The 15051-nt window shown below is 43.6% G+C and overlaps 7 protein-coding genes across 7 annotated transcripts; 6 read left to right on the top strand and 1 right to left on the bottom strand.

The window, feature by feature from the left end:
- Positions 1-50: 50 nt before the first annotated feature.
- On the top strand, positions 51-776 carry J056_004013 (Protein lsb5; the record flags this gene model as incomplete). The annotated part of the gene is made up of 4 exons (XM_009269222.1): positions 51-157; positions 206-326; positions 372-578; positions 630-776. The coding sequence occupies 4 exons, from the start codon at positions 51-53 to the stop codon at positions 774-776; spliced, it is 582 nt and encodes a 193-aa protein (XP_009267497.1).
- Positions 777-1161: 385 nt separating this feature from the next.
- On the top strand, positions 1162-4004 carry J056_004012 (Importin subunit beta-3; the record flags this gene model as incomplete). Its single annotated transcript, XM_009269221.1, has 6 exons — positions 1162-1236; positions 1280-1366; positions 1411-1527; positions 1579-1857; positions 1903-3488; positions 3536-4004. 6 exons carry the CDS (start codon positions 1162-1164, stop codon positions 4002-4004), a joined length of 2613 nt encoding a protein of 870 aa, XP_009267496.1.
- Positions 4005-4158: 154 nt separating this feature from the next.
- On the top strand, positions 4159-4372 carry J056_004011 (uncharacterized protein; the record flags this gene model as incomplete). Its single annotated transcript, XM_009269220.1, has 2 exons — positions 4159-4224; positions 4271-4372. The coding sequence occupies 2 exons, from the start codon at positions 4159-4161 to the stop codon at positions 4370-4372; spliced, it is 168 nt and encodes a 55-aa protein (XP_009267495.1).
- Positions 4373-4498: 126 nt separating this feature from the next.
- On the bottom strand, positions 4499-5281 carry J056_004010 (rRNA-processing protein utp23; the record flags this gene model as incomplete). Its single annotated transcript, XM_009269219.1, has 1 exon — positions 4499-5281. One exon carries the CDS (start codon positions 5279-5281, stop codon positions 4499-4501), a length of 783 nt encoding a protein of 260 aa, XP_009267494.1.
- Positions 5282-5607: 326 nt separating this feature from the next.
- J056_004009 (uncharacterized protein) lies at positions 5608-7560 on the top strand (the record flags this gene model as incomplete). Its single annotated transcript, XM_009269218.1, has 6 exons — positions 5608-5656; positions 5703-5847; positions 5897-6110; positions 6154-6355; positions 6404-6505; positions 6560-7560. 6 exons carry the CDS (start codon positions 5608-5610, stop codon positions 7558-7560), a joined length of 1713 nt encoding a protein of 570 aa, XP_009267493.1.
- A 731-nt stretch (positions 7561-8291) lies between these two features.
- On the top strand, positions 8292-9412 carry J056_004008 (H/ACA ribonucleoprotein complex non-core subunit NAF1; the record flags this gene model as incomplete). Its single annotated transcript, XM_009269217.1, has 2 exons — positions 8292-9325; positions 9370-9412. The coding sequence occupies 2 exons, from the start codon at positions 8292-8294 to the stop codon at positions 9410-9412; spliced, it is 1077 nt and encodes a 358-aa protein (XP_009267492.1).
- Positions 9413-9502: 90 nt separating this feature from the next.
- J056_004007 (Meiotic coiled-coil protein 2) lies at positions 9503-11141 on the top strand (the record flags this gene model as incomplete). Its single annotated transcript, XM_009269216.1, has 11 exons — positions 9503-9511; positions 9559-9597; positions 9644-9709; positions 9754-10198; positions 10254-10285; positions 10334-10366; positions 10419-10568; positions 10613-10857; positions 10901-10967; positions 11019-11054; positions 11100-11141. The coding sequence occupies 11 exons, from the start codon at positions 9503-9505 to the stop codon at positions 11139-11141; spliced, it is 1164 nt and encodes a 387-aa protein (XP_009267491.1).
- Positions 11142-15051: the final 3910 nt, after the last annotated feature.

Here is a 15051-nt window from a genome sequence, read left to right as displayed (position 1 = left end):
CATTATGTCTCTTCTTGCATTGAAACTGCGACTGCGACTAGACAATTAAAATGAAATCATTGAGAAAAGTGCTTAACGGGGAGAAAGAGACATCGAGCGTGACGAGGCTTATTGAGATATACTGTAGTAAAGAATACGAAGAATCTTCAATTGATGGGTGAGTTGGATGTATTATCATACGGCAGCTGAGCTCAGTTGTACACAGCGTATTCGATATCGTTGAAAGCATGCAGCTTATGAAGAGGACTGGTCAAGTTGAAGCTAGCAGAGCAATGCGCAAGCAACTCAAGCATGGCACTAACCATCAGCATATCCGTGCTTTGACAGTGGGTTGACTGTATTTGCATGGATTACTATAACACCACGCTTAGATATTTCACGGCTGCGTATCTAATGGCGTCTCAAGTGGTGATTTCCCAGACAGCGAACTTGAGGCACGATTCCGGTTGATCGCATCCGATCCAAACTACGATCCTAAAGTGAAAAAGAAACTTAGAGCGGTGCTGCGATCGCTATGTGATGAGAATTCTCATAATAGCCGTTTCAAGCAGCTCTATCAGGATTGTGGGAGTGGTGCTGTAAGTGGTGCTTTATATCCGCGCAAACCTCAACTTATACAGCGCATACAGCCACCTAGACCTACACACAAATCAACCTCATCCAAGTCCCGCCAATCAAGCTCGTCTATACCAAAATTTAACGCGCAACAGAAACAAAGGATGGAGGAAACGCCAACGGATGCAGAAGATCCATTCGCTGATCCACCTGGAACGTAATAGACGCATATAATATATCCCATTCTTTCACTTGTACAATTTTTGTGTTTGTGCGCCGTTAGCCGGGTTCGTGAAACACAACAAACAAAAGGCGTGAGTCACGTGCGTCTCAGCCGCCGCTGCGGTGTTAAAGCGGAACTCACGCCTTTCTTATTTTCCTTGCGTTTCGGCGTCTTGGGGCCATAGGAAGACGGGTATAACCCATTCCCTGTAAATAATTTGCGCTACTCCCAGTAAGCTTTATCTCACTCGTCTAACTCTCTCTGACCTTCAACAAGACCTGACAGTCTGTCTAAATCCCGCTTTGAACGATACTCCTAACAAGTTTGTTATCATCACTTGGACTCTTTCACCTCAACCACCAAGACGAGGCAGTCCGCAAATAATGAGCGCAGAGTTATTCAGTTTGATAGACCAGTTACAGAGTTCTGCAAATGATATTAGATCTAGAGCAGAGAAGGTGGGCGTGGCGCTGCGTTTGGTTGCGCACTAACACCATACAGATCTTGCAGGATAATCTGGTAATTGCTCACCCAGACGATACACTAGCTGGGATTGCAGAAGTAGCTGCCACACATCAAGTGGAGCATGTGCGTGTAGGTTATTAACCTGTTCCACTTCTTACCTCCCACAGGTGCGCTCTTTCGCTTTGGTCCTGATGAGAAGACTGGCGTTCCAGCGTCCAGATCAGACCAACCCAACACAGGAACTCTGGGCAGATATCCTGCGTCTCGAGACAAGACAAAAAATTGTGCGGTTTTCTTGTTTTTGAGCGGTCTCTACTTACAAATCATGGTTACAGTCCGTGAGACTTATCAATCAATTGGTCCATGAACATGCCCAGGGAGTAAGGAATAAGCTGGCAGACACTCTTGCAGAGCTCGCAAGAGATAGTCTCAGCAGAGGCCAAAGCTGGAACGAGCTTTCGTCCGCTTTGTTCCAATGCGTCGCTAGCGATACACCTTCCATTCGCGAATCTGCATGGAGAGTTTGGTCAGGTGTACCCGTTATGCTCATGGACATGCCAATGGATCAACTTAAACCATTGTTCTCACAAGGATTGCAAGATGCTCATACCAATGTGAGTTGTCTCACTTATACAACTCACTCATCTCACACTATTTAGGTTCGTTTGACAGCCCTCAAAGCATTCTCATCTACCCTCATCGACTCGGATAGATCAACTCGAATTCAATTGTCTCCAATCTTGGTTATCACGTTTGAGTTGCTCCCTCCACTCGCTCAAACTGGTGATTTCGACAGCTTGCGTCATGCTCTGCTTACATTCACATCTCTTGCCTCTTCTCATCCAGCTTTGTTCGAGTCGCACCTCAACAACGTCCTCAACTTCGCTGCTGAGATCGCAGAGAATGATGCATGCCCATTCGAAGTCCGTCAACCTGCTCTTGAGCTTTTACTTAGCTTGGCAGAGGGTGTCTCAGCTGCATGCAGACGCAACGCTCGTTTTTCAGAAATTTTCATCAGAATTTGTCTCAAGTGGATGTCAATTAGATCGTCCGACGAGGATTGGGAAACGACTGAAGATATTGACGACGTTCCAGAAGAGGAGGAACAGGCTCAAGTTGGTGAGGAATACATAGACAGACTTTCCAGCGCTCTCGGCGGTAAAGCGATCCTCCCACCTGCATTCACGCTCATCCCTGCGATGATTTCTTCACAAAATTGGCAAGAGCGTCTCGGTGGTTTGATGGCTATCGCTTCAATTGGCGAAGGTTCATACAAGAACTTAAACTCGGAACTAGACAAGGTCATCTCGCTAATTGAGCCTACTTTCAACGATCCTCATCCTCGCGTTCGTCATGGCGCTTGTCATGCTATCGGTCAGCTCTGCACTGACTTTGCAGAATCTCTCCAAGAAGCTTTCTACGATCCTATCCTAAAGGCTTTGGCGAGCCTTGTGCAGGACAGAAGTCCAAGAGTTCAAGCACACGCTTCTGCTGCACTTGTAAACTTCTTTGATGCTCCACCTGAAGTTGAATTGTTTGAGCCATACATGGATGGCTTGATTGAAAGGCTCTTGCATCTCCTCGGTACCAGCTCGAAGCGCTATGTGCAAGAGCAGAGCATCACTACCATTGCTACTGTTGCGGATGCAGCTGAGGAGAAGTTTGCAAAGTATTACTCCACTGTAATGCCATTACTTATAAACGTCCTCGGCGCAAACCTTGGTCCGGAATTCAGGATGATGAAGGGTAAAGCGATGGAATGTGCAACCTTAATCTCAATGGCTGTTGGTCGTGAAACCTTCCTCCCTGATGCAAATAAATTAGCGGAGCTCCTTGCCGTTATCCAGAGCCAAGTTACAGAGAGTGACGATCCACAGATCAGCTACTTAATAAGCGCATGGGCTAGAATTGCTGGTGTAATGGGACCAGAGTTTGCACCATATCTTCCTTCCGTGATGCCACCACTGCTTGTAGCAGCACAGATCAAGCCAGAGTTGCAAGTAGCCGATGACGATGAGGTAGATAAAGATGCCAACCCAGAATTGGAATGGATGAGGATGGCTGATCAAAACGTCGGAATTCAGACATCTGCGCTCGAAGATAAAAACACTGCAATGGAAACCCTTGTCGTCTATGCCACTGAGTTGAAGGAGCATTTCGGTCCATTCGCAGTTCAATCCTTGGAGATCGCTCTGTCTAGTTTAAAGTTCTACTTTCATGATGGTGTGAGAGAGGCATCTTCACAGTGGGTTTGATAATTTACAAATGACGGCTGCTAACCAACAAATGCAGTCTCGTTCCACAATGTGCAGAGATCGCTAAACTCACCGGACAAGCTAGTGAGGAGGTGATTGACACGACGTTTGCTAATGTCGTTGAGGCAATTAGCGATGAAGTTGATCCAACATTCTTAGGTGTGTTAGTGAACTGCTTCTACAAGTTAGTGTCTACGTTTGGAATTCCAAACCTGAAGCAGCCAATTGCGACAACTTTCACCAAGGCAGTCGAGCAGCAGCTGCATGATATGCATGAGAAGCGCAAGCAGCGTATACAGAAATTTGGGAAACACAACAATGGCGGTGATGTCGACCAGGAAGATTTGGAGCTGGTGCTAGAGGAGGAGGAAGCTGAAAATGGTGCTCTGGATGAGATATCGGCGTGCTTGAAGATTCTTGATGCTCAATCAGGCCTGCTGATGGGTATTGGTGCAGTAGCTCAGATGGAAATTGGTCCCGAGTGGGAGGATGAAGAGGAGGAGTAGATGAAATGAAACTTATATATTTTGTTCTAATTTGTCGTTTATAATGCTATACCATAAGTATATTACATCTGCACATTCACACTATAGATTGGAATGCTTGGTTTGAAGAAGAGTATTTAAGGGCAGAGGGGTACACGCCTATTCAACTACAACCATGCAAATCAAGCTGCTTTCTTTCACCCTCGCAATCTTTGCAGCTGTCACCGCTGCACAACCAGCCGTTCGTCTTCTTGTGCGGAAGTGCAATCTGCTGACAATCCCACTAGTTAAAGCGCGCAGGCACAAATGGCGACTTCCAATTCGCAGGTACCAAGGATACTGCAGCCAACAGTGGAGAATTTAAGGGCAAAGACGGTAACTTGCTTTAGTGCAAGTAAGAGATCTCGTCAAGAGGCACATACCAAAGTTCTGTTTGTAATTGATCGATACATATCCACGCGTTAGTGATGAGTGAGTGTGCAATAAATATAATATGTATAAGTAGAACATGCTGTCTATGCGGTTGCAGGTGTAGGTGTATCCGCACTGCCACTATCACCGCCAATTTTGTTCCTCCTCCTACTCCTCTTCTTCTTTGGTGCGTCTTTATCGTCTTTATCAGTGTCATGCTTCTGTGGCTTTGACTTTTCAGGTTTCTTCTTCTTCGCAGCAAGAGGATTTGGTCCTTTGGGCCCCTTCCTCTTCTTTTTCTTTGGTTGTTCGCTATTTTCCTCCCTAGGTTTTTCACCCGCTTCCTCCTTTGCCTGTCCGTCGAGCACCTTCTTTTCAACAACCGACTGAGACACTTTCTCGCCCTCAATTTGTTTAATACGGTTTGATGTTGCATCAGATGGCGGTTCAAGGACAATAACCATTCTATTATAGTGGAGTATTGGTATGCCTGGGATAGAATGGAGGTGTTTCCTGAGTTCAGTGTTGGTCGTCGCTATGACGTATCTATGCTTGTTCGTATCCCCAACGACGCTTTTAATACATTCGTGTACTGGAATAGTCTCTCTATGATTACATTTACGCCTTTCGAATGATTTTGCGAGATCGACGGCGGGTTGACACTCTGGACCGCGAGCATAAAGGGCCTGCATAGTACACTGAGTAATCATGATTTTGGTTTCACTGCGCATAACCATATCGCATTGCTTCTGTGGGCTTAGCTGGGCGCGGTGTAGGTTGAGCGCGAAGGCATCGTCGATAAGAATTTGGTAGGGTTGTCGGTAGCGAAAGTATCGCTCGTATGCTGTCATTAGACGCTCATACGCTTTAGCACGTTTCTGACGCATTCCGGTTTTTTTAGAATTTGTAGGTGATGTTAAGAAAAGAGGAGAGGCAGTGAGGAGAATGTTGGTGTAGCAATTTATCGTCATCACTCAACTTATTCACAGCCAGTACTACCTCAGCCAACAGTCCCCCACTCTACCCTTAGCGCTATTATCATAGAGTTATGTGACAATAGCAGCTCCTTTTATTTGATAATACATTTGTAAATACAATCACCTTAGAATGTATAACGCAATAATTTTTATAATTGTCCAAGTAATCTCAAACGCGTCTGACTTTGATAGCGCGTTGCCGGGTTCGCTCAAACGCCCACGACGACTAAATTGAAATGGCAGGACGGCCAAGTAAGAAAGCGCGAATTGTGAAGACGCTAGAAGGTGCGCATCAATTAGGCTAAAACGTCAATTCTCACTCAAATCTCAGCCAATATCGTCTACACGATACTCCCCTCATCTCACACTTTCATGTCTCGTACTCAAGCCATTGAAGTGGAAGTGGTACAAAATAATTTTGGCTCTTTTGGGCGCTGCAGCCTCCGCGATTGTCTCACTCAAGCGTGCGTAACGAGGTGAGTATCGTGTTTTCAGAAAATCCAACGCGCCTTACAAATAAATTAGCCCGGAGTTACTCGATGACTACACTTTACACGCTATGAACGCGTATGAAAGTGAAAAAATTAGCACCGTCGAACATCAACCAGTGTTCGCCATCGAAGGCGCTGTCAAACGTTGTCTCTCAGATCAAACGAAACTCATTATAGGTACGCTAGAGCAGGGTGATCCTTTTGAAGATGACGGTGATGTCCTCAAAGTGGTCCTCAGATTCCAGAAGGTGGGTGGACTGTGCGTTGATAGCACTCACTCATACTAAACAGAATAATACACCCACTCAGTACCTTCCAAAACAGAGCACTAGCTCGAGTGTTAGCAATGGCAGGGGTAGACCACGAAAACGCGCTCCATCGACACCACCTTCGCGCAGAGTCAGCAGCTCTCATATTAAGAAGGAGAAAGAGAGGGACAGTAACAAAGACAGAGACAGGGAAAGAGAGAGCCATGTAGCAAAAAAGATTGAGAGTGAGTCGTCGTCTCTGTTAACATGTTTGTGCTAATACCCGGCCCTAGAAAACCAGGAGCAGTGCGTAATATGTGGCACGACAGATACCTCGGCCTGGCGATTTGTTGGTGAGCCCTCATCAGCGACTGGTCGTGTCAGAGCGTGTAACTGTGGGTGACGAAGGGTGTGCAATTTTTACTTTCTCCTAACCAGTTAATTACCAGCATGTGGACTTTACTGGAAGAAAAATAATAGCATGCGTCCTGAAGCTCTGTGGAGGGCTGAGGAAGAAAAGAAAGAGTTAAACAAAGGTACCAAGAGTCGGCGGAAAATTAGCACACATTCGCGCCGAGATGAGAACGTAAATGTACATACTGGTGACGGCAGTCCTGTCCGGAGGTCTTTTAGTGTTTCTCAGTCCCAAAGTTCCCAAGCACTGACGCAGACGCAAATGCGACATAGCGCACATGATTCATACCCTCCAAAACGAAACAAAACAGCCCTTTCAGGTCTTGGCAATGTGCTGGGCGATTTAGGCGCAAATAAACTCAATAAACGCGACAACTTACTCAAAGCACCGCCGCGGAAGGAGGCTGAGCCAGGATTCAAAATACCGACTGGGCCATATACATCACCACCGCGAAAGACGGCGTATAATAATGAATATCTCCAGGATATACTTAATAGCAGTCCTGGTACGATGCTCAAGCATGTTTTCTCTGAGGCGGATGTAGATGCAAAGGAGCAGGACAAAAACAGCTCCAGGTATAATTCTGTAGATAATTTGGGCTCATTTCCTTTGCAGCAGGAGCACACGCAGAACCCGTCCCCGCTCAAGTGGGCCATGTCGTCTGAGGCGGAGGATGATGATGATGATACGACGGTTGTGGTAGGCGATGCTAGTGCAAGAAAAAACAGCAATGCTGCGACACCGTTCGATTTTAGTAAATTGCCGCCATCATCACCGCCTGACAGTAGCGAGTTTGTCTCACCTGTGAATGGTAAGAAAAATGACGTAGTGCTGCATTTGCCAGGATTTGAAAAGAGCAGTAGTACACGAGAGGATGAGGATGAGATTGACGAGCTCGCGAGCAGCCCGCCTGATTCAGCGAAAAGGAGCAAGTATGGCAATCTCGATGAACTGTTTCAGCTGATTAGCAAAAAGGGAAATGATGATTCGCCTTTTATTGTTGACAGTCCACCCGAAGAGCCTTATCCAGTTTGAAAGGAAGTGACGTAATAGAAAGATAGTAATGTTGTACAATATAAAAATGAATACAGATAACCGTCTAGATGTAATTGAATATAATGATTATGCAGAAGGCTATAAGCAAACCCAAAATGATAGAGTCGCGCTTGCGTCTAGCGCTAATAAGAGTGAGAAGGCTGTTAACACCTGGAATTGAGTGCATGGAAGACTTGAGGCGGAGTGAAATGCTCTTGAGAGACGCGCCTTGGTTGCTAAAATCAGCGCGAGTTTCAAAAGCTTGAGAGAGAGAGCTGTCTAGAATGGAATGGGAGTTGTCTAGTTTGCCACGTTCAGCAAGGAGCATGTCTGTGTCAGACTGGTGAGACAGCTTATACGCGTCGATATCGTTTCTAACAGAAGACAAGAGATTAGCGGAGTTGAGAGAATTGGTAAGTGCAGTAGAAATCCTATTAAACTCAGATTTATAGTTTGAGTGTATCGACTGGTGCCTGTCATAGATGAGTTGCTGATTTGGGTGATTTGAGTTTATAGAAAGCTGTTCAAGTAATTTACCAAGCTTTTCAAATAATTCAATAGTCTCGAGATTTAATTGGTTTATTTCAGTCTCTGCAACTGAAATACTAGTGTGTGACTTCAACAGATCCTTATTAAATTTTATTAATTCATTCAATTTACTATCCACAACCTCCTCAATCCTTATTAACTGTGTTATCACCTTGTCGTGCTCATCCTCATTAGCGTCCATGATGAACAGCCAGTTACCACAAGACATTAGAGAAATATTAGAAAATTCTATTGCTGAGCAACCACCTGATCCCGTACCTGTTTCTAGGCAGAGGCAGAGGAGCAGCAGTGTTAGTAGCAGCAGTAGCAGTAGCGTTAGTAGCAGTAGCAGCAACAGCAGCAGCAACAACAGCGACCAAGAAGATGCACAAGATCAATGGGAAGTTGATTCTAATCCTATTGTAGACGATACCGTCAATCAATTAGAGATAAACGACCCAGACGACCCAATCCCTTCAAATTCTCAAGCTGTTCACACTAAAAACGAGCTCATTCAACATACCATACGCCCACTGCCTTTTGAAAAGTTCCCTGAATCTGTTGAATTGATTAAAGTTGGTCACTTGCACTCACTCATCGAAAATACGCTTGTTATCCAATCTTCTGTTTCCGGAAAAGACAAGACTCTCGATCAAGGCACGCTACTATGCTTACATGACGGCAAGCTACTCGGTGAGATTTTTGAAACCTTTGGCTCTGTTGACGCACCTGTTCATTCCGTCCTTATTGAAGACGGTGCTGTTGATAGGAACTTGGTGACTCACAATGACCATGTCTTCTACGCTCCTCAACACGCTACTATCATCGACACTCGCTCACTCTATCAAGTTAAGGGCTCCGATGCGTCTAATCTCTACGATGAAGAACTCCCTGATTGGCAGCAAGAGCATTCTGACGATGAGGCTGAGCAATCTGCTAAGAAGGAGAAGAAGGCGGGTAAGAAGAAGAGCAAACCGCAACAGCCAAATCAGCAACATCACCAGCAGAGACATGCTGATGACTTTGTCGATTACACACCGCGTCAAAGGCCTGTCCAGCTCGATTACAATGCTGGTGATTTCAATCCTGAAGTTGCCCTCCAGCAGCAGCCAGTGCAGCAATCACAGACGCCAGCGCAAATGTCTAATCAATACAATCCATATCAATTCATGCAAATGCCTTTTAACCCTATAGTAATGGCCCAACAATATGCAGCGATGCAGGCGCAATTAGCAGCGTGAGTGCATGCATTGTAGATTTTATCTACTAACATTGTTTTAGAATGCAAAACTGGCAGAATCAAAACAACAACAACCCGCAGTGATATCCTCATCTCGCCATCCACATGTCAATCTCCCACCACCAGGAACGAAATCTTTTTAGTTTAATTTATTTACATTCTTTACATTCCGCAATGTTTTACGTTAGTTAGCGCTTTCTTATCCCCACGCTCTGCTCATCTCTCTACAGGATGACGATATCGACAAAATTTGGAGTTTTGACGGCAGAGTGGGTTCACGGCGTTGATTTGACAGGGAATTTATACACAAATCAGAACTCTTCATTCAAATCTCTCAACTCGGCTTGGCCTGCTGTCCTCAGCGCCCCTCCTGCGGTCGTCGTGGGTGTAGCGCTAACACGACGACCGCGCTAACCAGCGCCAAGCTCAATACGCGCAACAGCAACTTGAATTTCAGAGAAATGTTGAAGCCTAATAGTGATGTCAACTACGCAGGTGCGCTGATTATGACTCTTGTGCCTTTGTCACACACGTCTAATCACCACATAGAGGTCGTCCAGCGCATCATTATCAAGACTGATCAGCAGGCCAGCATCTTTCTGCAACAGAAACTCAAGTCACTCGAGCGCCCACAGCTTGATCTTCTTGTTGATGCTGTTCTCAACCGCGCTCTGCCGCTGTCGACTAATCGCTTCGGCAACTTTCTCATACAGAGGATCCTTGATGTGGAAGACATTAGCTATAAGTTGCGTATAGTCAATGCCATCAGTGGTCAGATCGAGGGTGTCGCTATGAACTCGTACGGCACTCACGTCCTCCAAAAGCTGCTGGCGACGTCTCCTGAGCATGTCAAGGCGGGTTATATCATGAGTCTGAGCTTTTTTTAACACTTTGTTAAAGCTTCTCATTATAAATGAGCTCCTAGACAAAAATGTCGCTCAGGGAGTCACGCATAAGGTGCGTTTGGGATTGGCTGCGACTGTGGATACTCCTGACTTCTTCTAGAACGCTTCGCATGTTTGGTCAAAAGCGTTAGAAGTGAGCGAAGCACTGAAAAATTAGATAACCAGCTAATAGGCCGACTTTGCAGATCAAATGGCTTATCTACACTCCTCATATCATGCCCACCGTCAACGCCGCTATGAAGGGGCGCTGGGTGCACTGCGCGAATACGGACACGGGCTCGCTCATCATTCAGTCCATTCTCGGTAAAGATGGTGCTGGGGCGTGTTTCAATGAGGTGTGTTTGGGTTTTACAGGATTTGCCAAGCTTAAAACGAGTAGATTCTCGATAACATAACTTCCTGCGCACTAAACAAATGGGGCTCCACCGTCGTACAGTATCTTATAGAACGCGCTTCGGAATCTTCACTTGCTCGCGTCACTACCCTGCTGATCTACTCATATAAGCAACTGTCCGTTGATTTTTACGGCGCGCGTTGCCTTATGGCCTGCCTCACTATGGGGAGGAAGAATGAGTATGCTGTTGAACTTCTGTCGAGGCTGCTGCTGAACGATGCAGAGACCATGTGAGTTGATTGGTGTGTCAGTCTATCAGCTAACGAACAACAGTTTTACAATTAAAGTGATTGTTGACAGCTCAATCGGCGCTCAGTTCCTCGTGAACATCCTCTCTTTGGTGGGCGCAGTGCACCGTCTTTAGATTTTCTGTTTAGCTGACTCGCAAAAGATGACCAAGAATAATCATCACAGACTGCTCACTCTCGTAAGTCAAATATTATTCACGTGGCTTGTCTGTTAATATATATAGATTCACTCAGCTAAAGAGCTTAGCGCTGGCGTTGAAGCATGAATGACTTCGCTACCCACCTACGCTCTTTTAATTTCTTATCAGCATCTTCACAAACACTCACATTTGCAATTTACCATTATTTATAAGCAATCGCGACGCATTAGCAAAGGCAGTTCTATCGCATTTTCCACCTTTTTCATCCTAGTCGTTCTTTATCTAAACTAATGGGCTTAAAGCTTTTATTGGTTTCCTTGTAATTTCTTACTTAATGTTTACCGCTTTTTATTCTGCGTTGGTGTCGTATTGCATATTCAGTTACGAGACACCAGGTACAAGCAAATGCTAGTAATTCAAGTACATTGTATGCACTGTCATAATTTGCATCTCTACTCGACACATTCATTGTCTCCTGAATCGCTCTTTCCATTCATCTTCAAATGGACCAGATTGATTAATGACCTCTCTTTAGCACTTAATTCTGAAATTACCATGGAGAAAAAGGTCTTAGCTGTACCTTGGAGCTAAACTTACCAGCGTACACGTGCCTCCAAGTGTCATTAATATCCCGTGGTTACCATGTCTCGGTATTGTTCACAGGGTTCTTCGGGTATCTATAGACGTGTTGTTAGATCTCTAACCAAATTTGAGGTGAACAAAAACTTTTAGGTTATCAGACAATATGTAATAAAAGACACATGAAGGTTAATTATCCTACGGTGGTTCAGAGAGTTGAGGAAGAAATAGAGTGGAGAGCGGCTGATGATAATTAAGTAGCTAGATATTAGACTTGAGTGTATCGTCTTCCTACCTATCAATCGTATTGCGCCTACTAAAACTTTCGAACTTAGCCTATTTATGGAACACAACCATCAAAAGACTTTAAAAGATCCTGTAATTCCGAATAAGTCATACTAACGACACCATGATTCTTGTGTCATCCACTAATCAAAATGCGTGCCTTAGTTTAGGGAAAACTGAAAAGTTGCCGGAGGAGTAAGCCGTTTTGAGGTCAATGTACTCTTTAAAATCCGAGAGATTACGCCAAAAATCAAAATTAAAATATATCAACTATTTAAAATGTGTGAATTAGGTTAGGGTTTGCTGGAAGACCGACTGGGCCCAACATAATCTATAAATTGTTGAGATTTTTGTTATACCCAATATGACCAAGAGTTAGGAATGAACTATAAGACACGGTAACGAAGAAGAAACACAATGAATGGTATTCCCTTGCTGTTAGGCTATTGGCACGCCACACGCCCCACTTCACCTCTTCCCGGTCTGGTACTTAGAATATTCGCTACATCGCTTTTTGTGTAATGGAAAAAGGTTATGATGAAATACCCACAAAAACTTCAAGAAGTATATGAAATAAATTAGTGGGTACTACGTCTGGGGACAGTATGGTGAACAAAATATTCACTGCATTTTAACTGTGTCGTCACCACCTATCAATCTAATGCTACTTCTAGCTATATAAACGAATGAAACACTTACAAAATATCTAAAGCAACAGCGTGTTGCAAACTCATGTACAACCTAAGTAATGGACAAAAAAGAGAGCTAAATTAAATTATGCCAGAATTCTCTACAACATTACAGACATGCACTCGTCTAAAAGTACCGAAACGCTGTTGGCAAGGATAAACTGAAAAGTGGGCGGAACAGCATGACGTTCGGCCTATCATATTCTCAATAAGAAAGGAACATAAAACAGGAACATCACACAAAAATTCGGATACCGAGAGAAATCCGAGAAATGTCTCGGTTACACACATTAGACTTCAGGGCGACATTGAGGAGAGTTCACCAGGTACGCCTAGAGGTATCATTCGCAAAGCTCGCTTAAGCAAATGTAAACGCAGAAAATAAAATCGACACATTCGCATTCAAGCTACGCATGATTACAAAGTTATAGTTGGCACATTGAAAGATGTGTTACCCTTCGCAGAATTCTCTAACAACAGCTCAGTCAAGAAAGTGCCTTTAAACAACACAACATTGACAACAAAATAAGTGTGGGACATGAGGGCCCTGTTTTCGAGGTAAGTAGGATAACGAGTGCACTCAATTATATTGAAGATCGACAACTATAAGCGTAAGTCTCAAGACGCAATATACTTGGTGCAGCGATTCGCCTTTTTATACGCTAAAAAGTCTTGACGGGAAATTGACTTCGAACATCAAAGTTTCCTCCTGGTCCACAGATTGAGATAAATCTTCAAGACTATCTTCAACAGTTTAGGGCTCAGCACTTACTTAGTTACGGATGGGTAGTGCTTTCAATATACGTACTTTCGTACAGCTTATCTTAATCTTTTCATTACATTGCACAAGATTGATACAGCTTTTGGAATGTTGTAGTCGTACCGTAAACGCTCATTTTGCACGACTTTCGAGCTCATTGTACAAATAGTACGAGTACAATCGTATTATACACTCTTGCAGTCAAGTTGAAATCAACGTATTATGGAATTAAAAAAACTTCGATTAAACAACTATCTTATCCAATTCTATCCCTTTATTACGTCCATTGACTTCGATCTATTTGACAACGAACGAGAGTCGTATTTTATAAAAACTAAAAGCATACATGCATTCATACCGATTAAAGAACGACCAAAGCCTTAAGTCTTTACGTATTTGTAGTGGTACCTCAATCGAATACTTGCAGACTAATTTCAAACAAGGAACTCCCTAATGCATGATGACATACATGTTTTATGGCTAGAGAGAGATTTCACTGAAACGTTAGCAAGCAGAAGATAATGAAGAAAGAAAGACTGCACAATTAAATTTCAGGGCACATTAGAGCTTAGATGGAATCGCAAAAAACTAACTCGTCAAAAAGGCGGGATAGGTATCTAAGGTCTGGATATGAATTAAGTATACGATGACTCACCTGTGTAGACATCTGAATGATGCAATCGAAATCGAGATTTTAGAAACTCCAAATGCACGATAAAAGATCGCTATACACAAAATACTCCGGCAGTTGGCTTGAATTCGGTTAGGTCGCTTCTCAGTTAGCCCAATCAACCATCCTTCGACAGTTTCGACAACTAACAATTCAGAAATCGAAAAGATATGATCAGTCCCGGTATCTCTCAACCATTCAGTAACAGAAATGGACTAGGAGAGGTGACAGCTATGGAAATGAAGCTTGATCCGAAAAGACATAAATATGAGTCAATGTATTACACGAATTAAGAAATTAATATGAATCTCTAAGGATGGCAAGTCACCTCATCGTTAATCATGCCATAAAATTGAAATTTGGGTTCATTAGGAGAAAAGGAAAAGAATCATCAAGATCGTAACAGTTTTTAACTGCTTTGATTTTACAATGAATGATAGTAAAACAAAACATCTTTAAATTAACAAACCTACTTACACCACAGCAGTAGCTAGAAGCAGCATGACCCTCAAATTTGAAGCCATGGAAACAAGGCTTGCTTTCTCTTAATACGAAGGGAAAATTTCAGTGCCGAAGATGAACCAACTACTTGGCATATGCTCTTTGGGTCTACTAACGAAAGTTTAATGTTCGCTTCCCATTAGATTATAATCAAGGCTCATGAAGTCACTGAAGGCTCGCGCCAAAATGAATTTTTGTGGAGGCATAAGCGAATCTCCCTGGCAATGCACAAAGGCAGCTCCAACTCCAAACTCAATGGTAGCACATATGTAACGTTTTGGTGTTTTACTTGATGAATACAATCAGATCATCATCATATCTTTTAACTATAGGCCACATGCCAAAATCAGTAATGAAAGACTGATTGATTTCGATAGAAGTAAGTTTTATTTCAGTGGCTAAGAAGTAGTTTCTCTCAAAACAAGGCCATTATACTAGATTGGTGATCAAATAGTACTTAATTTTGCTAGTCATTAACTTTCAATTGGGAGACTAATGATGATAAATACTGCTTCAGCGGAGTCATTAATCCCTGTAACTAAGATTCAACGA

The sequence above is a fragment of the Wallemia ichthyophaga genome (assembly GCF_000400465.1).
Source record: "Wallemia ichthyophaga EXF-994 unplaced genomic scaffold scaffold6, whole genome shotgun sequence".
Lineage (NCBI taxonomy): Eukaryota > Fungi > Basidiomycota > Wallemiomycetes > Wallemiales > Wallemiaceae > Wallemia > Wallemia ichthyophaga.
This window is presented reverse-complemented; position numbering and strand designations above follow the sequence as displayed.